Consider the following 21,266-nt stretch of genomic DNA (forward strand, 5'->3'; position numbering starts at 1 on the left):
CCACTTAAAAATTTCCCAGAATGCTCTGAGGCAAACACTGAAACGGGGCATTGTGGGGAATTTTAAACAGTGGTCACCCACCGCTGGATGCCAGGGATAATTACCCACAATGTTCTCTCCTGAGCATTTCTATGTTCTCTCCTGAGCATTGTGGGAAAATTTCAATGGTGCCCCCACCCCCAAAATGCTGCCTCCATTTCTATGCAAGAAATATGAGCTGAAGGACTTTGGGATTGTTATATTCCGGAATACAGTCGTACCTTGGATCCTGAACAAATCGGCTCCCAAACAATCGAAAACTGGAAGTGAGTTCCGGTTTTCAACGATTTTTGGGAGCTGAACGTCCGGCGCAGCTTCTGCGGCTTCTAGATGTCTCCCGAGCTCCTTTCCAACTCACCAATTCTTTGATTCCATCTCTGATATTTGATGTATGTGGGGAGATATTATTCTTGGCTAACTTGAGATTATTTAGCTGCGACGTTTTAAGATGTTTTTTTAGAAATCTTTCTACTGTTTCTGTCTGTGTCTTTTCACATGCCGGCCTGGAGTCCTTGATGAAGGAAAGGTGCAATTAAAATAGAAAAGAATAATAATAAAAATTAAGGCTAACAGGGGCTGAGATGTCCGTCTTCTGCCACTGTTGGAGGCAACATGCCTCTGAATATCAAGCAGAGCCTCCAAGTGTCCGCTTTCCAGGGACAATCCCGGATTTACGGAAGCCATCCCAGTTTCTGATTTGATCCCAGAATGACCCGCTTTTCCTTAGAACATCCCTCCCTATTTTCATCGGAGAAATGTTGGAAGGTATGGAGTTATGCGACACACACACCCCCCCGAGCCAAGGAGAAAAGTATACAACCTTTAGAAGACACTGTAAATAAATTTTGATGGACAGAATAATGGAATACTGAATGGTTTAGTTTATGTAAAATATGCAGGGATTTATGTTATGCAAAATGAACCATGAAAAGAGAAGAAGGGAAGTCATTGATATTTTAAGATTGTTTAAATGAATATTCTAAAATAAACAGAAAATTTAATAAAAATTAAGAGAGAGAGAAGACATCTGAAGACAGCCCTGTACTGCATAGGAAAGGGTTTTTTTAATGTTTATGTCATAGCTGTCAAGTTTTCCCTTTTTCTCAAGAGGAAGCCTATTAAACATAAGGGAGTTTCCTTTTTAAAAAGGGAGAACTTGACAGCTATGGTTTGTTTTATCATGTTTCTATACATGCTGGAAGCTGCTTGGAGCATAGCTGCCAAGTTCTCCCTTTTTTTAAAGGGATTTTCCCTTATGCTGAATAGGCTTCCTCGCGAGAAAAGGGAAAACTTGGCAGCTATGGCTTGGAGTGGCTGGGGCAACCCAGCCAGGTGGGCGGGGGGGGTATAAATTATTATTGTTGTTATTATTGAATAGGACGTCGCTCTTTTCATTGGAGAAATGTTGGAGAGCATGTATCAAGTTGCTGGGAATCCCAACCATGGAGTGCTTGGCTCTGGCTTTTAGCTCTCTTCCCCCCCCCCCCCATAGCTGCCAAGTTTTCCCTTTTCTCGCGAGGAAGCCTATTCAGCATAATGGAAAATCCCTTTAAAAAAGGGATAACTTGGCAGCTATGCCCCCCACTGGGGGCCGTGGTCTGCACTTAGGTGGCCCCGATCCAGTTACCCTTTGGCCCGATCCCGCTGCCAGGGCCCTCTTAGCTTCTCCATTAACAGCCACCCCAACTTCTGCAGGCTCTGAGACGCTTCCTTATGCAAGCTGCGGATTTACCCGCCTCTCTCTCTCCTCCCCGCGCGCAAAGGACCAAGTTCTCCTGCCTGCCAGGCAGCAGTTCGAAAGGTGCAGCTCCTCCCGCAGTATGGCGGCGTGCCAGCCAGGCTTCCTACCCGGAATGAAGCTTTTCTTCTTCTTCTTCTCCTCTCCCCCTCTCCTCCTCCTCCTCCCCCTTTGCAATCCTGACCCCTAAAGAAGTGCAGTTCCTTTTCCTCCTATGGCCGGGCTCCTGAACAGCCACATCATTCTTTTGTTCTCAGGTGGGAAAGCAAAAAAAAAAAAAACCACACACACACAAAAAACCGCTGGAAGCAGGTAACTAGAGTCAGGTTGCAAAATGCAAAATGCGTGTGTGTGCGTGCGATTTCTTAAATTTTATTCTTAAGTGTGTTTACTTTTTCCTCCCCTCCGATGAACTCTCCTGGAGGGGGAGCGCGGCGCCTTTATTTATTTCTTGGAAAGCTCTGCTGAATCTACTTTGTTTTCCAATGAGAGGCATTGTCTGGCTTTTAAATCCCTCCCTTAAAACCCTCTCCTTCCGCCTACTAGATCTTTTCTTCTGCTTAAAAAAAAATAAAAAAAGATTTCTGCCCTACCCACTGCCGTTTAACCCTCTCTTAGCTTAGCTTCCCATCTTTTTCTTTTTTCTTTTTTTTTTTTTTGCAAACCGATTTTTAAAGAAACGAATCGCAAGAACTGCGCATCTAGGACAATCCACGCGCCACCCAAACGCATTTGGAGATTTAATCCTTGCGTGGGCGGGGAAAAATAAATACAAATCAATGGCTTGGAAATTAGTAGTTCAACCCATCGGCTTCTTGGCTATTAAAATTTATTTTCCTTCCCCCTTTTTTGGCCTTTTCTTACGAGGAGGTGCTGGACGGGTTAAACCGATAGAGGGCTGAGCGTCCCAGAGAGGACGAGAAACTTGAGCTTAGAAGAGCCGCTTAATACCCGAGGCCCTTTTCTGATGGGAGGAGAGAAAGGCGCACACATACAGAAAGAGAGGCTGGATTTTTTATTTTTTTTATTTAAAGAAGAGTTTGCATTAAAAAATAACAAAAATAATTGTTCCGTTGCAATAGATCCTCCAGGAAAGAAATGCATTCGGCAACATGCACGGTGGGTAAAAAGCAGCGTCAGTCCAGCGAGCTGTGCAAAAAAAAGGAGAAAAAAGGGAAAGTTGAACCCCTCCCCGAAAAACCTCCTGATCAAATAAAAGTAGGAGAGAGGGAAGGAGGGGGGGTGAAATGGGAGGGGGGGAGGGATCCTGAGCCTCCCTCTCGCCCACCCCCAGGCTGGGTTTTGTACGGGTTGATCCTTCTCTCTCTCCCTCCAAGCATGGCCTCTCTGCTAGGACAATGGCAGAAGCTGCAGCTGATCCCAGATCCAAGGACAAGGCGGAAAGAAAGAGAGAGGATCCCGCGACCCGATTATCCCACTCCCTTCCTCCCCCACAAAATATATATGGGGAGAGGGACGCTGATCCCTTCTTACTCTTTTAAGGCTCTGCAGCCTCTGGAAGAAAGGATTGCACCTTTCTAGTGTGTGTGCAAGGTTAGAAAACAGCTTTTTTAGTGTGTGTCTGTGTACAAGTTAAGAGACATCTAAATTCCCCCACGGGTCTGATCCAGACCTCATTTGGTTTTCCTCGGCACTCAGTGCAGCCCCCATAAAGGTCTTATTGTTATTTTATTTTTGTAAACGTCCTGTGCAAGAGATTTTTTTTTAATGCTCTTTCGCTGCCTGAAGAAGAAGAAAAAAGTAGGTAAAACTAGCATGTTTCAGGGGGTTAAGATTTTGGGTTAGCCCAGAGCAGTAAGTCCCACTGAATTCAATAGGCTTACTCCCAGGAAAGTGGGTACAAGGATGAATGTAACCGCCTTTTCAATGAGACTTCTGCGATAGTCCATTTTAGCCTGCTAGATAACTTTAAAAAAAGTTTTCTCAATTCATTAACTCTTTTCATTGTGCTGTTATTTATTTTGTACATTGTCAGTTTTTTAACTCTTTTCGTTGTGCTGTTATTTATTAAAACATTTCACATCCCCACTCATCATATCATTTGGATTTTGATATGGGACACAGTAGAAAAATTCTTGCACTAAAATGTTACAAATTGCCATAGATGTGTGAGATCTCAGAGAAAATGCTTCCCCACCCCCCACCCCCAGTCAAAGCTATTTTAAGTCAAATGCTAATGAATGTTGGTTTAAGGGGGAAATGGATGCATTAATCAGTGATTAATCTATTGGTAACTATCCTAATTTTAGTGTGTTGCCTTCTCTCCCAACTTGCAAATAAATGAGTAAGAACATCCTAATGGCCAATTTCCTGTTCTCACTGGAAATTGGCAAAAAAATGTCCTCTGGCAGTTAGAACCTCTGTTGCATTCAGAGCCCTTCCGTTTGTGAGGTCATGTCAGATTTAAACTATAATCCAGGGGGCAGGGAGCCTTTTACAAGCTGAGGGCCTCATTCCATTCTGGGTGACCTCCTGGGGGCCACAAGCCAGTCTTGGATAGGGCCAGCAGGAAATGTGGGCAGAGCAATGAATGTAAATTTTACATTTGTGCAGTAAACTTAAGTTTCTACAAACCAAGAAGTATTGGAGTTCATGAATGCATTCTAGCCAGGCGAAAACGCTCGCAGAGGGTTTGAGGCATGCCTGCGGAGCGGGTGTGGCCTTGGGAGCGACTCAAGGGCCAGGTAGAGAGGTCTAGAGGGCCACATAGAGCCTCTGGTCCTGAGATCTAACACACACACACCCGGCAAATACTGTCTTGTATTGAGGGCCATCAGAATTCCTTGTGAAGATGAGAAACTGCTCTGGGAACTGTAGTTCTGTGAAGGGAATAAAGATCTAGCAACTGTCAGCACCTCTAAAAACTACAGTTCCCAGGATTCTTTGGGGGAAGCTATGACGGTTTATAAAGTGGAATGATAGTGCTTTAAATGAAGAGTGTGGATGGAGCCTGGGAAACATCTCCATTTTGGCTTGTTGGAAGAGGGAGGTCTTCAGTAGGCACCCAAAAGACTTCAACATTTGGGCATTCCAAAGGGCAGGTACCACCATACTAAAAGGTGCGGAACGGACCTCTTGATAAGGTGCTATCTGCCGGAGGCTCTCATCGGCCGAGCGTAGTGATTGCTTAGGTATATAATATTTCAAAAATCTTGTGTAAGTGTGCACAGACCTAGCAGTCAAAACAGTATATTGTTAAAATATTAAACTAAGCATGCAACCTGGACCCAGTAAAACAGTGATATAAAAATGCAGAATGTGAAATAAAACAGAAACACGTTTCAGATTCAAACACGTTAAACAGGAGCTGATCTTATTGGCCAGGGAAAGCCTGGGTAAAAATAGCATAGCTGTCGAGTTCTCCCTTTTTTTTAAAAGGGAAATTCCCTTATGCTGAATAGGCTTCCTCGCGAGAAAAGGGAAAACTTGACAGCTATGAAATAGAGGTCCTTGCAAGACATCTGAAGCCATTAGTGGTTTCTGCTTTTGGTATGGCGATGAAAACAGCGTTCCTTGATCTCTTTCTACTTCATACTCTCTGTGTTTTGAGGTGTTTTTTTCCTCCTAAAACCAAGCTGCTCATAAGTTTTATGAAATAAATAAATAAATAAATAAATTAAATACCACAGTACAAGACTGACAGCAAAAAATAATGATCCTGATTTCTGTGATATTTTAAAAGGTGCAGGGCCACAGGTAGAATTTCCCAGGGTGATCTAAGTCAGTCACAATGACGTCGTGTGCGAGGCAGGCGCTTTGTAGTCCCAAAATTGGGACTCCAAGCACCATTTAAGTAGGGTTGCCATATTTCAAAAAGTGAAAATCCAAACACAAAAGCTGTTGAGCTGTTTTTAAGGAAATTCGCCAAAATCTACGCTTCCAACATGGGTTGACATGCATCCGGATTTCCCCGGACATTCCAGCGATTTTCTGCCCGGACAATGTTTCTGATGGCCGAATCCCGGCTATGTCCGAGAAATTCCAGACTATGGCAACCCTAACTTAAGGCGCCTCTAAATGGGAGGTTTCCTCCCTCCCCTCAGTGTTTTATCAGGAGATCCTAGGCAGGTGTCCTAAAATGAAAGAGAGATTCCTCCTGCCCCGACTGCCATTTTAGCAGACATCTGTCCAGCCTCTGCTTAAATACGTCATCCGTTCCACATAGTTCTTTTTTTCTAGAAAATTAGGTGCCGGTACCATGAATCTGTTACAGTTAAGAGCCACACTTTTTAACATCCATGGGAAAAGAGGTGCCTCTACTGCGTACTCCAGAATCTCCTTTCCTGTAACTTGAATCCATTGATTCGATTCCCACCCTGTGGAGCAGGATAAAACAAGCTTGTTCCCTCTTCTGTGTGACAGGCCTTTAGGTATTTGAAGATGGCTGGCATAGCTCCTCTCAGTCTCCACTTTTCCAGGCTAAATTCCCTCATAGGGCTTGGTTCTCACACCCTTGATCATCTTGCTTGCCTTCCTCTGCACATCTTCCAGCTTGTCAATATCTTTTTAAAATTCTGCTGCCCAGAACTGGACACAGGACTCCAGGTGTGCTCTGACCAAGATTGAATACAGCAGGAATATGATTTCCCTTGATTCAGGACACTGGGTCATTACACGCCAAATCATCTGGTGCTATGTGCTCTCTCACAACTCAGATTTTCTTCAAATTAACCTAAATTTTTTAAAGATTTTTTGGTCCAAAATGGAGCTCAGGAGAATTTTTTTTAAAGATTTCTGCATCAGTTTAGAAAAAAACACCACCTGTTTCACTTATTTTTCAACCAATTGGGCATATTTTGGTATCAAAATAAAGCTAATTTGGTCTCTATAAATTAAGGTGTAGAATACTTCTGTTGATGCCACCTACAATAGGTTGGGGGATCCCTTGGCTGTTTTTAATTGAGGAGAATTTTTCTCTGTTAATTTCTGTTTTTCTTCCTTGCTCTTCAGGTAGAAGGCCCTGCCGTCAAACATTGATCTCCGTGTGCTTCTGAGGCAAAGACGACCCCATTGCAGCAGCCAGTTTTCCCACAGGTGTAAGCCAGAAGGCGGAGGCATTCCTCTCCCAGAGAAACCCTTTGCGTTTTCGGAGAAGGCCGGCAGTTAGGCTGTCTCAAAATGGCCGCCAAGCGGGGCGCGACTTCGAGCCTCCATTTGCAGGGCGAGCTGGAGCAGGTGGCCCGGCGAGGGAAGAGGATGGAGGTCGAGGAGGACGAACATGAGAACCCTGAGTCTGAGGAAGGCTGGCGGGGGAAAGGAGAGGCCTCCCGTGGCCCCCGAGACAAAGAGGAGAGGCTGCCCAGGGGCCGGGTGGCTCATCAGAAGGCCCTCCTCAACGCCACTCGCTCCCCTCGCTCGGGGTGGAGAAACCCGCCAGCGTCCCGGCCAGCGGAGTGGGAAGACAGGCGAGCCTTTCCATCCTCCCTCGAGGGGCCGGCAGTGGCCCGCCCATGGCCCAGGAGCGGACGGGCGTCCCGCCACCAGCAGGGCCTGGCCGGGGAAGGCCCCGAGGCTCACAACAGCCTGGACTCTGGGGAGATTGGCGAGTCTGGGGTGGTGAAAGTGAAGGAGGAGGTGTTGGGCGACGACTCGGCCAGCATGGAGATGAAGCGCCAGCGCTTCCGCCAGTTCCGCTACCAGGAGGCCGAGGGCCCCCGCGAGGTGTGCAGCCAGCTCTGGTACCTGTGCCACCGGTGGCTGAAGCCGGAGAGGCACACCAAGGAGCAGATCCTGGAGCTGCTGATCCTGGAGCAGTTCTTGGCCATCCTTCCGCCAGACCTCCAGAGCTGGGTGAGGGAACACGAACCGGAGACGTGCTCCCAGGCGGCCGCTTTGGCCGAGGATTTCCTACAGATGCAGAGGGAGGCGGAGAGGAGGGAGCAGCAGGTGAGCCAGGGATTCATCCAGATCGGCATCTGTGTGCATGCGTGAATGTGTCTTTGGGGAGCAGCAAACATTGGGGGAGAATATTTCACTGATCCTGGCCCAACTGCAATAGACTAAAAACAGGTTAAAACTCACACCAGCTTTCTCAGCATCTGGGTAGGCCTGTTTAAACAAAAACATTTCTAGCAGGTCTTCTTTCTTCTTTGGCAATCACTCGTAGCTGAGTAAGATTGTCTTCCATTAACACGGTTTTAACCGTGAGTTTGTAAGTGACTGTGGAGGCCAATTCTGGATCCACATGTCCTTCCACAGTGGGGACATTGGTTTCTGGGCGGGAGTTGATCATAGTGAGGGTTTGCCAAGCATGCCTTCCTCTTAGCACGTTTCTCCCTTTCGTCCTGACTTCGAGCGTCTTCAATGCCTTTGGTAAAGGCTGTTCTCCAATTGGAGCGCTCACAGACCAGTGCTTTCCAGTTGTCTGTGTTTATACTACATTTCTTTAGGTATGCCTTTAGAGAGTCTTTTAACCTCTTTTGTTGACCACCAGCATTACGCTTTGCAGCAAAGGCACCTGCCTGTTGTCAAGAGGCAGGGAGTTCCGCAGTGTAGGTGCCGCCACACTAACAGACAGATTTCTTACAAATGGGGGACGGTTATCACAAAGCGCCCATAAGAGAGCCAGTTCTCTGGCAAAAGTGTGTCAAATTTCCATTGGTTGCCCGGCCCAATTTCCCCCCTGTGTGAAAAACCCACTGCCATGTGGCAAGAGGGCAATGCAGCCCTCTGGCTGAAAAGGGTTTCCCTGCCCCTACTGTAATTGCAAAAGCCCTGTCCTGAAGAGGGGTTGGGTTGGGCTACCTCCAAGGCTGTTTTCCACTCGAAGATTTCTTGCCTTTTTAGAATTCCCCTATATACTGCTAAGAATGTGTCTGTTTACGGAAGCCTAAACCTAGGCATACGCAAAGTCTGCTGGGACTGCATCCTGCCCAGGAGATCCTGCACTGAGCAGTGGGGCTTTGGCGGAGGGAATTAGATTACCTTGTCTGGATTTACTAAATTTGTATGCCTCTCGCTCAAAAAGAAGTATCCCTAAGCGGAGAACAATGGAATTGCACAAAGCAATATGCAGCGTTCAGAGCGTTAGAAACAAACCATTCAGTGGTCAAAGAAACTAATAATGCAAAACGCTTCAGTGAAAGCTCAGTTGAAACAAGAACATTTTTAGCATCTTTCTACTAGGAAGACTTAATCAGAGACCTGCTGTGATAGGCTTGCAAGGCACCTTGAGGGTAAAGGTAAAGGTAAAAGTACCCCTGACCGTTAGCTCCAGTCGCGGATGACTCTGGGGTTGTGGTGCTCATCTCGCTCTATAGGTCGAGGGAGCCGGTGTTTGTCTGCAGGCAACTTCCGGGTCATGTGGCCAGCGTGACAAAGCTGCTTCTGGCGAACCAGAACAGCACATGGAAACTCCGTTTGCCTTCCCGCTTGGAGCAGTACCTATTTATCTACATGTACTTTGACGTGCTTTCGAACTGCTAGGTAGGCAGGAGCTGGGACTGAACAACAGGCGCTCACCCCGTCCCGGGGATTCAAACTGCCGACCTTCTGATCGGCCAGCCCTAGGCTCAGTGATTTAGACCACAGCGCCACCTGCATCCCTACTTTGAGGGTAAATGTAAAGGGACCCCTGACCATTAGGTCCAGTCGTGACCGACCCTGGGGTTGCGGTGCTCATCTCGCTTTATTGGCCGAGGGAGCTGGCGTACAGCTTCCAGGTCATGTGGCCAGCATGACTAAGCTGCTTCTGGCAAAACCAGAGCAGCGCACGGAAATGCCGTTTACCTTCCCACCGGAGCGGTACCTATTTATCTAAGTGTGCTTTGACACGCTTTCAAACTGCTAGGTTGGCAGGAACAGGGACCAAGCAACAGGAGCTCACCCCGTCGTGGGGATTTGAACCGCCAACCTTCTGATCAGCAAGCCCTAGGCTCTGTGGTTTAACCCACAGCGCCACCCGTGTCCCACTTTGAGGGTAAACCCATGCATATTCACTCCAGACACGACACCATTATTGATTTGAGTCCTTTGGAGGTGTCCAGACCTAGTCTGGCTGTATTAAGATCAATCTTGGTTGATGTGACCTCAAGTGACAGAGCCAAAATGGTGAAGGGTTTGCTGCTTTGCATGCTTGCTCAGCGCTCTTTCTCTGCAGCACCTCAGCCCTCTCTCTGTCTCTGTCTCTGTCACCAACGGGTTGGACGCAGAGGAATGGTGGGAAGAATCAGCTCGGGAGCCCCCAAGGGAAGACGGCTCAGAGTATGGTGGTAGAGTGAGAATGAGTGGTCAGACGGAGAAGACTGGGAAGAGGAAGTGTTGGAACAGGGCTTAGTGAGCAGAGAGAGTCCAGAGACAGAGGGAAGTCCAGAATCGGAGGCTGAAGCTGAAGCAGGACAGTGGGGCGAGGGAGGCCAAGAGGCAAAGATGGATCAGGCTGAAGAGGCACAGATGTTTTCCCCTCCTGCTGCAGGAAGCTCCCCTTTGGTTCCCAGAACCAGGAGAGGCATGAAAAGAGGGAGAGGGAGAAGTAAGCTTCACTCAGGCGTAGTCTCAGATTGCTTGGGGAAAACCCTGGAGAGGAGGGGAGGCAGGGACTCAGCAACTGCTTCATGGGGCAACACCTGCCAGAGATGAGTTGCTGTGCTCATTAGGCCTGACACTCCTGTGCTGATCCTGTTTTTTGCTAATAAAGAGTTAACTCCAGCTTGCATGGCATGATTTACTGGCGTGATTTACTGCTGGCTCGCTCCTGACACACACCCCAGCCCCCACCCTGTGACACCTCATCTCATTTCTGTGTTTCTTTGGACACCCCATCCCATTTTTCTCTCACTTTCTCTGTGACCACCCATCCTATCTCTCTCTGGTTTGGTTTGTTTTTTTTTGTAGAATTTTTATTAAGTTTTTCTATTTTACATTTTAGAATATTCATTTAAACAACCTTAAAATATCAATGACTTCCCTTCTTCTCTTTCCATGGTTCAGTTTGCATGCCATAGATCCCTGCATATTTTACATAAACTAAACCATTCAGTATTCCATTTTCACATCCATCAAAACTTATTTACACTGGTGGTTTTTTGGGTGCAGGAACTTACCCTGCAGTTTTCCCTCTGCAGCTGCACTAATATTCCTTCCCCCTTTCCCTGGGAACAGTCAGAACTGAGCCAATGTGGAATAGCACTAGGGTACCGGACCAGCACCAGGGAAACCCAGGTACTAAATCCCCATTCACCCTGTCACCCCCTCCCAGCTTATTCTACATCACAGGGTTGTTGTGACAACCCAGGGGACTTGCATGCTTCGTGCAAGAAGGGTGGGGTTTTGTTTTGTTTTAAATTAAAGGAACCAGTTACATGAATTCTGACCGCTCCCTTTTACAAGCGCTAACTATTACGGAGCATAATTTTAAGTGGTGTTTTGCCCTTATGTATGACCCTGCCTTTCTGAGCCAATTCAGACCTAATCTATAGCTTTTGTGCTCTTTTCAGGTGCTGGGTCTCTTCGAAATGGACAACGCAGATTCTCCAGAGCCAGAGCCGGAGCAACCCCCCTCCGACTCTGCGCCTAAGCCTCTGTTCAGGGAAGCAAAGCAAGAGGCTGATGAGGAAGAGGGCAGCAATTTGGGTAAGAAGTTCATTTTGCGTGGTTATCTTATTGGCTTACTGAGTCATCACACCTGTTTTGGGTTCGTAGGCTCATCCCCCCCACCCACCCAAGAAATTCAGAGTGCCTGGCATCCAGGGCTGTCCTCTTTGCCCCAAACATTTGCCCCACTGGGGAGTTTCGGAGCTTATTGCCAAAAGCAAGCAATGGCTCTGACTTTATCTTTTAAAGTTCTCCCGATAGATAACATTTCCCCAGCTTTTCTCGAGATGTTACCCTCCAAAGGATCTGCAGCCCCTTCCAGATTTTTGTGTGTCATCCCAGTCCTTCACTTGAGACGTGAATAAAGGGATTGGGCAGGCCTGCAGAATTCCTTTGTTCTCCGTCCTTGGCACCTGGGAGGTCACCTGTTGGAACAGGTGGGATGCTTCTGCTGCCCGAGGGAAACTCTTGCTCTAGAAACATGCCTTCGCGGCGGCTGACATATTTTATTCCATGGGGCGGGGGGCTCTGTTTCATCTTTAAGGGGGTGGGGAAACCCTAGAGACGTTTTTGCTTGTTTGAGGGAGTCGTAGCCACCCTATCAGCTTCTAGGGCGCTGAAGATCAACGGCTACTTCTCAGCAGAGACCCTAGAGCAGAACGTGGCGGCTGAGCGAGTTTATTGCCTGTATCAAGCTGGATCTTTCTGCTAAATGGATCTCGAGCAATGTGACTGGGAACGATCTGTTCCTGCCTGAGATGTTGCCAGTCAGGCTTGATGGGCAAAGCAAACATTGGGCTGTCATCTTCTGTAATGCTTTTATCAGATTGCCCACCGTTCTGTCAAAATGGGCTGGCTGCTCAATTTAGAATTGTGGAAGGGACCCTGAGGGTCATCTATTCCAACCCCCTGCAATGCATGGGGCTCAAACCCACAACCCTGAGATTAAGAGTTGTCGCCTGCTCTACTGACCGAGCCATCCCTTGGGATTTTCCTAAAAGAGGGGGTGGGGTGGACATTTGGCCCTCCAGATGTTGCCGAACTGCCATCCCCTTCAGCCCCAGCAAGCGCCAGGGAAGGGTGAGTGCCGTCGTTCAACAACATCTGGAGGAGCAAAGTTTCCCCTACGCCTGCCTAAAATGCAGCGCAAAATATTGCCATCACTCCTGGCCATTTCGTATTTTTAAAAAACGAATCTCGGGGTAGCAGGTGATGCCTTTGCCCCAAACCTCAGAGAAACACTGCCAGGAGTAGCTGGGAGTGCCCTCCATAGATTGTACTACAATTCCTATCATACCTGGCCATGCTGGCTGGGGCTGATGGGTACTGGAGTCCAGCAATGTCTGGAGGGCTATCCTGGGGACTGATCCATCTAGGGAAGCTGAGGTGGTGTCTGTTGTTTTGAGATCAAGTAGGCCGGGAGCAAGAGAGGGTGGAATTGTGGAAGAACGTCACCAGCGAATAGTGATGATGGCCAACTCAGCTGTACAGTTCAGGTTTTTTAAATGCCGTGCCCTTGAAGACAGAGGGTGGTGTTCAGCTAAGTATTACGGAGGGGAGCAGACCTCTGAAATGCTAGGACTTGGTCACATTCATTCATTTCGCTGGACGAGATGATCCTCAGGGTCCTTTCCAACTCTTGATTCTACCACCCAAAGTTTTCTTATGTTTCTTTTTCTTTCCTTTTTTGATAATAATTTTTATTAGTTTTCAATTACAATAACCCAATCATAGCCTCATTATAACAATGTCAAGTTATAATGCAGTTACAAATACCAATCATTCAGATGCCAAATTACATAATTTAGGTGGCCCCCCGCGTGCTAAAATTGACGGTTTGATGATTTTCTTTATTCCTGCCTTCCAGAATCTTATTAATTTCAATTACATCCCAGTCAAAATAATAATCCCTTATACAACAACTGCAATATTAATAACTTTTATTCCTGTTGACACATTAAATGATTTCTAGAACTGCAAGTGAGGAACTCAATCTAGGTATCAGGGGCCAGCAAACCTTTTCAGCAGGGGTCGGTCCACTGTCCCTAAGACCTTGTGGGGGGAAATGAACAAATTCCTATGCCCCACAAATAACCCAGAGATGCATTTTAAATAAAAGGACACATTCCACTCAGGTAAAAACATGCTGATTCCTGGACCGTCCGCTGGCCGGATTGAGAAGGCGATTGGGCCGGATCCGGCCCCCGGGCCTTAGGTTGCCTACCCATGATCCTTGTTCTTCCTGTGTGTGGCAATTATTCTGTATGTGGTGTTTCTTCCTGTCCTTGTAAAATATTGCCTATCTTTTCCTGGTTGTGGCTGTTTTCTTTCATGCCTTGGGTGGAGCTCATATCGCCTTGTTGTTTCAGAAAATCCTCCATTGCTCCGTCCCGTGCTTCATTGTTTTGCAACTTTAACAGCAGCTGCAAAAGTCACACTTTCCCATTTTCCTGTTTTTGCCATTTTCCTCTCGGCCATTTTCCTCTTACGTTTCTTTTTCAAGAGAAAGAGTGATGCAGTGTACATAGAGAAAAGTTCCTAATCCGGTCCCTGGTGTGATCAGGATCTCTCTCCTCCCCCCCTTTCCCCGCAGGCAACCTTGGGCAAGTGGCTCCCCGGGCAGGCGGCCCCCTCCCCCTGTACCCAGAGGAGGGCAGCTCCGACGACGAGGGCCTATTAGACCTTGTCTATGCCGCCAACCTTGAGATCCACAGCCGGCGGCCGCCCCGGAGAACCCGCCTCATCCGGATGCGCACCCATGAGCTGCAGGTGTCCGACGAGGAGTGCTTGACCCGCTTCCGCCTGGACCGCCAGGCCATCCAGGACCTCTGCACCCTGCTGGCTCCTTACCTGGACGGTGCCTCAGCCAGCCGCAGGCACATCCCCACCTTGCAGAAGGTCCTGATCGCGCTGCAGGTGCTGGGCACCGGGTCCTTCCAGCGGATGACGGGCGACAACCTGCGTGTGTCCCAGTCGTCCGTCAGCCGCTGCCTCGACGCCTTCCTGGAGGCCATGCTCCGCCATGTCCACGAGCACATCACCTTCCCCACCACCGACTCGGAACTGCGCCGCACGCGGGAAGCCTTCTTTGACATAGCCGGCTTCCCGAACGTCATTGGGATCGTGGACTGCACCCATGTCCCCATCATCGCGCCGGCTGACATGCCAGCGCTCTACCGCAACTGCCACAACTTCCACAGCCTCAACGTGCAGGCTACCTGCGATGCCTCGGGGTGCTTCACCCACGTGCTGGCAAAGTTCCCCGGCAGCGTCCACGACGCGCGGATATTCCAGCTCTCCCAGCTGCAGAGGCTCCTGGAGTCGTGGCCCGAAGGAAAGGGTTGGCTCTTGGGTGAGTATTGGAGTGTTGGGTGTGTGTGTGTGAACAAACCGTGTCGTACGTCAGCTCTGTCCCCACACCGGATGTCTGTGCCGCTGTCGTCTTCTTCTTTGGCGATCCCTCATAGCCGAGTAAGATTGTCTTTCATGAATACAGTCTCAACAGTGACTGTGGAGGCTGATTCTGGATCCTCATGTCCTTCCACAGTGGGGACATAGCTTTCTGGGCTGGAGCTGACCACGGTGACGGTGAGGGTTTGCCAAGTGTGCCTTCCTCTTAGCGCGTTTCTCCCTTTCGGCCTGAGTTTGAGCGTCTTCAAAGCCCATGATACCTTTGGTAAAGGCTGTTCTCCAATTGGAGTGCTGGCACGCAAGTGTTTCCTAGTTCTCTGTGTTTATACTACATTTGTTGAGATTTGCCTAAGACACCCAGACAACATGTACATAAGCAGCAAATTTATGGTGCCCTGGTCATAGAATCATAGAATTGTAGAGTTGGAAGAGACCACAAGGGCCATCCAGTCCAACCCCCTGCCGAGCAGGAAACACCATCAAAGCATTCTTGACATATCCTTTTGGACCCCCCTAGTAAAACATTTAGTGGGGTGAGTTCCCCCAATATTTTCTGCAAGTTGGTGTCTTCTTCCCTTCCTTCCTCTATTGGCCAGCCACCTCCCCACACAGCCAGGCCAAGCTCCCCGGATTTATATAGTTTACAGTGGTACCTCAGGTTACAGACGCTTCAGGTTACAGACTCCACCAACCCAGAAATAGTACCGCAGGTTAAGAACTTTGCTTCAGGATGAGAACAGAAATCGTGCGGCGGCAGCGAGAGGCCCCATTAGCTAAAGTGGTGCTTCAGGTGAAGAACAGTTACAGGTTAAGAACGGACCTCCAGAATGAATTAAGTTCTCAACCTGAGATACCACTGTATTTAAAATTTCAAGAGTTTACAAAAGAATACATACAGTACTTTCCAAATACACACCCATTTCACATTCGACTTCCCCTCCATCCCTCCATGGTTCCCCCCATAGTTTCTAAGTTTGCTGCGTAATATAATTATTGTTTACCTTCTCTTTTCCACACTGGGCTCCCAGCAAATATTCAATTGCTGTTCTCCATTCAAATCCTACCTTACTTTTTTTTTTTACATGTTTCCAATAATTCTTTAAATACTCAAGAAAGCTTTCCACTCCACCTTATAGTCTGCCTCTTCTCTATCTCTAATTTTCATTGTTAAATTTGCCAATTCGGCATATTCCACCATTTTTTACTGCCACTTCTCTTGAGTAGGTATCTCCTGATTTCGCCATTTTTTTTGCGAATACAGTGGTACCTCGGGTTACAGACGCTTCAGGTTGCAGACGCTTCAGGTTACAGACTCCACCAACCCAGAAATAGTACCGCAGGTTAAGAACTTTGCTTCAGGATGAGGCAGAAATTGTGCGGCGGCGGCAGGAAGGGCAGTTGGCGAGGCGAGGAGGAGGTGGGGGAGCGGTCGGTACATTTCCGAGCACAATTCAAAGTGTTGGTGCTGACCTTTAAAGCCCTAAATGGCCTCGGCCCAGTATACCTGAAGGAGCGTCTCCACCCCCATCATTCAGCCCGGACACTGAGGTCCGGTGTCGAGGGCCTTCTGGCGGTTCCCTCATGGGGAGAAGTGAGGTTACAGGGAACCAGGCAGAGGGCCTTCTCGGCAGTGGCGCCCCACCTGTGGAACTCCCTTCCATCAGATGTCAAGGAAATAAACAACTATCTGCCTTTTTAGGAGACATCTGAAGGCAGCCCTGTTTAGGGAAGCTTTTAATGTTTGATGTTTTATCGTGGTTTTAATATTCTGTTGGGAGCCGCCCAGAGTGGCTGGGGAAACCCAGCCAGATGAGTGGGGTATAAATAATTCATTATTATTATTATTATTATTATTATTATTATTATTATTATTACAGTGGTGCCTCGACTTACGAATTTAATCCGTTCCGAAGGCACCTTCGTAGGTCGAAAAATTCGTAAGTCGAAAAGCGCCATTGGAAATGCGATTTCCCATAGGAATGCATTGGAAACGGAAAAATTCGTAAGTCGAAGCAACCCCATCTAAACCCCGCTGCGGTTTCCGTTCGGATGTCGAGAAATTCGTAAGCCATATGCCCCATTTGTAAGTCGAAAAATTTGGTTATCGATTTGTTCGTAAGTCGAGGTACCACTGTATTATTATTCTCAAACATGGGCAAGGGTATGTGAGAGGGGGAGGCCTGTGCCCAGTTGCGTGTGGCAGAGGAACATGCCCTCCGGGGAGCAGGGGGGAAGTGTGGGGAGGGGGAATATTTTGTTCAAGTTGCCTCCTGTGCCATTCACGCTCACGATGCTCCCTCCTCTCCTCCACAGGCGACAGCGGCTACCCCTTGCGCCCTTTCCTCATGACGCCGCACCCCGACGACGGCCCGGAGCCTGTGGCCCGCTACAACGCCACGCACGAGACGACGCGGATGGTGGTGGAGCAGGCCTTTGGGCAGCTGAAGATGCGCTTCCGCTGCCTCCACTCCACTGGCGGGCGGCTAATGCTTCGCCCGGAGAAGGTGGCCAAGGTGTTTGTGGTGTGCGCCATGCTACACAACATGGCCCTCCGGCGCCAGTTGCCCATTATCAATGGCGGACAAGGGGTGGACACCGAGGTCCCCGTGCCTCCCTACCTGGAAACTGACAGCCTGGTGGAGCAAGACCCCCGCGGGGTGGATGTCCGGGAGCAGATCATTAGCACTTATTTCTCACAATAAATTCGACTTTCAGTAGACTGCTCGCGGCTGGTTGCGTGTCCTTCGGGGTGTGGGAGAGGAAGGGCGGACTTAGGTCGTCGTAAGCGCTCCTCTCTCCCATTCTTAGATTCCCAGGGCTGTTGCATTCCGCCCAATGACCAAAAACTCCCAAGAGTTTCCTTAGGGGTGATCAAGGGCCTCACACTGTGTGTTTTAATCTCTCAGCGCACGATTAAACTGTGGAACTCCCTGCCACTGGAGGCAGTGACGGCCACCAACTCGGACGGCTTTAATAGAGGATTAGGCAAATTCATGGAGGAGGAGAGGGCTCTCAATGGTTACTAGCCAGGTTGGCTACCCCCACAGCTGAAGGCTAGTTGTTGGAAAGCTTAGATGGGGAGAGTTCATTTGGGTTTGGTTTCCATTTTCCGGCTTCCCGCAGGCCTCTGGTCAGTCACTGTGAGGGGAGGATGCTGGACTTGACGGAACCTTCCGTTCTCTGTGTCCCTTACATATAAAACGGGAGTAGAGATTGACTTCCAAGTTTGCATTGTAAGCTGCTACAACATCCCTGGTAAGCTGCCTTTCTTTATTGTAAGTAAGGGGTAAAGCAAACTTGATCTCCCCTTATGAGGTGGAAATTTCCCCTTTTAAGTTTTCTGCAGATTAACTTCCCCACATATAAAAACAAGTTCAAGCCCCATCAGTGTGGTAAAAGACCCAAAAGACTTCTCATTTCAACTTGACCTACTCTGCTGCCACTGCCCACAAGTCTTAATTGCTGGAAACTACAGCAGTTATGGGGAACCTCTCGGCCCCTTTTGGTTCCTGCTGAACTACAACTCCCATGAGCCCCAGCAAGCATTGCCAGTGGGTATGGCTAATGGGAGTCGTAGTCCAGCAACATCTGGAGGACCAGTGGTTCCTCACATATGACCAACAGTTACTGTAGAGCAGGCATCCCCAAACTGCAGCCCTCCAGATGTTTTGGCCTACAACTCCTATGATCCCTAGCTAACAGGACCAGTGGTTGGGGATTGTAGTCCAAAACATCTGGAGGGCCGAAGTTTGGGGATGCCTGCTGTAGAGCTTTGCATATCAGCAAATTTGGCACAAGATAACTATGATACCTACGGTGCTTGCAAGCACTCGGGGTCTAATAGTGAGAAGAGACAGTGTGGTGTAGCGGTTAGAGTGTCAGAATAGGAACCGGGAGACCAGGGTTCAAATCCCTACCCAGCCCCAAAGCTCAAGGGGTGACCTTGGGCCAGTCACCTCCTCTTAGCCTAACCTACCTCACAGGGTTGTTGTGGGGAATAAAATAACAAGGGGAGAACCATGTACGTCACCTTGAGCTCCTTGGAAGAAAATGTTGGACTCAAATGCAATAAAAATAATAATAAAGATCCGCAATCCCACCGTGTTTTTGTTGTTGTTTTAGTTTAGTTTTAAAGGGGTGGGGCTCATCTGATTTCTCATGGGGTGAACAGCAGGGAGGGATTTTTATTTATTTGTTTATTATTGCCATCAATCTCCCATTATTTATCTATCCCATTATTTTTTTGTTCCATTTATTTATTCCGTTTGCATCCCTTAAGATGCTCAAGGTGGCATACATGACTCTCCCCCCAATATTAACCTCACAACAACCCTGTGAAGCAGGTTAGGCTGGAAGTCAGTCAGTGAGCTTCGCTGTGGCCAAGCAGGATTCGAACCCGGGATCTTGCATGCAACGGTCTCACACTCTCTACTGGGGGAAAGGGTGAAACAAGACAAGTTTGGCACCAGTACTGCCATCTCAAGTCATGTTCCTGAAGCCCCTCTGTGGTCAACCTTGAGGACTTTTAGCAACGGAAGGTGAGCTCAACGATCTCCCCCTGGGAAAGCTCTGCCCTTAATGCCGCCCATTAAATGGCGCTCCCTTGGGGTGGAGCATCTGTTTGGCCCTCTGAGGCTTCCATGTTCAGCCCGGCATCTCCAAGCAGAGCTATGAGAGATACACCAACAAAAGGTTGCAAGTTCAATCCCCGCATGGGACAGCTGCATTGCAGTCCGTGCCACTGGCCGGCGTGATTTCTGACATGCATCAGGGCACGCACGCAAGAGCTTTACAGCAACAAAGAGGAACCTGCAGTGGGTCTCTGGCTGCTGTGGGACTCCCGACTCCCATCAGCTCCCAGCTAGCATGGCGAACGGTCAGGGATGATGGTGGTCGGAGTCCCGCAACAATTGGAATTTCAAGTTCTCCATCAATGAGGGAAGAGGATCAGCACAAAGGAGTGTGCAATGAGCACCAGTAGCGCTGTGGTCTTAAACCACAGAGCCTCTTGGGCTTGCCGATCAGAAGGCCGGTGATTCAAATCCCTGCGACGGGGTGAGCTTCCATTGCTCTGTCCCAGGCCAGTTTCTGCCAACCTAGCAGTTCGAAAGCACAGCAGTGTAAGTACAGTAGATAAACAGGTACCGCTGCAGCGGGAAGGCAAACGGTGTTTCCGTCTGTTCTGGTTTCCGTCATGGAGTCCCGTTGCGCTAGAAGCAGTTTAGTCATACTGGCCACATGACCCAGAAAGCTAGCTGTGGACAAACGCCGGCTCCCTTGGCCTGAAAGCGAGATGAGCGTCGCAACCCCATATCGCCTTTGACTGGACTTAACCGTCCAGGAGTCCTTTACTTCTTCTTTTTTAACCTTTTATTACAAGCGTAGCAGAGTGAGCTGGGGTGTTAGGGGAGCGGTAGTACCTCTGGTGGGGGGAAACGGACTTCCAGAACAGATTCCATTTGACTTCCAAGGTACGACTGTACTTGACAATATGTTTTTTCCAACAGCCTGTTAAAATGTAAAATTGAGAGTTTTTGTTGTTGTTGTTTATAACAAGTTTTCCTTTGGGAATAGCTCACATCAATATTGCTACCAGCAAACAACAAATTATTTATTTATTTATTATTATTATCATGAATTTATATACCGCCCTATACCCACAGGTCTCAGGGTGGTTTACAGAATAAAATCAAAATACAAAACCACAAAATCAACAATCAAAATAAAAAACAACAGCAACCCAATAACACCCCCCCCCCAAAAAAACCACATTTTGAAAAGGCATAGGATGTCAATCAAATCAACAAAGGCCTGGTTAGAAAGGCAAACATACCTGGGGAGAGCATTCCACAGATGGGGAGCCACTGCAGAGAAGGCCCGTTATTGTGCTGCAACCCTCCAAACCTCTCAAGGAGGAGGCCCACAAAGGAGGGCCTCAGAAGATGACCTCAGGGTCCGGATAGGTTCATATAGAAAGAGGTGGCCCTTGAGGTATTGTGGTTCTGAGCCGTTTAAGGATCGGTGTAATATGCTCAAACTGTCTTGCTCCGGTGAACAACCTGGCTGCTGAATTCTGCACTAGCTGAAGTTTCCGAACCATCTGCAGAGGCAGCCCTACGTATAATGCATTGCAGTAATCCAACTTTGAGGTTACCAGAGCATAGACAACAGGCTATCCCAGATCTATGTACAGATAGGGGTGTAGCTGGGCCACCAGCCTAAGCTGATGGAAGGCACCCTGGGCCACTGAGGCCACCTGAGCCTTGAGCAGCAGCAAAGGATCCAGGAGTACCCCCAAGCTATGAACCTGCCCCTAAGAGGAAGTGTAATTCCATCAAGAGCAGGCAATCTCCCACCTATCTGGCCTAGGGAACCACACACCAACACAGCCTCGGTCTTATCTGGATTGAGCTTCACTTTGTTGGCTCTCATCCAGTCCATTACCAAGGCAAGACTCTGGTCCAGCACTTCCACTGCCTCACCTGCAGATAGAAAGGAGAAATGGAGCTGAGTGTCATCAGCATAC

General features: G+C 48.4%; 1 protein-coding gene across 2 annotated transcripts; it reads left to right on the top strand.

Moving 5' to 3' along the window:
* The first annotated feature begins 2,697 nt into the window (after positions 1-2,697).
* On the top strand, positions 2,698-17,459 carry LOC118081185 (uncharacterized). Of its 2 annotated transcripts, none has more exons than XM_035107486.2 (5): positions 2,698-2,896; positions 6,749-7,684; positions 11,233-11,368; positions 13,923-14,681; positions 17,054-17,459. In XM_035107486.2, exons 2-5 carry the CDS (start codon positions 6,917-6,919, stop codon positions 17,440-17,442), a joined length of 2,052 nt encoding a protein of 683 aa, XP_034963377.1. In that variant the 5' UTR covers positions 2,698-2,896; positions 6,749-6,916; the 3' UTR covers positions 17,443-17,459. The 2 variants fall into 2 exon arrangements, with proteins under 2 accessions (XP_034963377.1, XP_034963378.1); XM_035107487.2 differs by lacking the exon at positions 2,698-2,896 and adding an exon at positions 2,905-3,538.
* Positions 17,460-21,266: the final 3,807 nt, after the last annotated feature.

This window comes from Zootoca vivipara, chromosome 2, assembly GCF_963506605.1.
Source record: "Zootoca vivipara chromosome 2, rZooViv1.1, whole genome shotgun sequence".
In the NCBI taxonomy this organism is placed as follows: domain Eukaryota; kingdom Metazoa; phylum Chordata; class Lepidosauria; order Squamata; family Lacertidae; genus Zootoca; species Zootoca vivipara.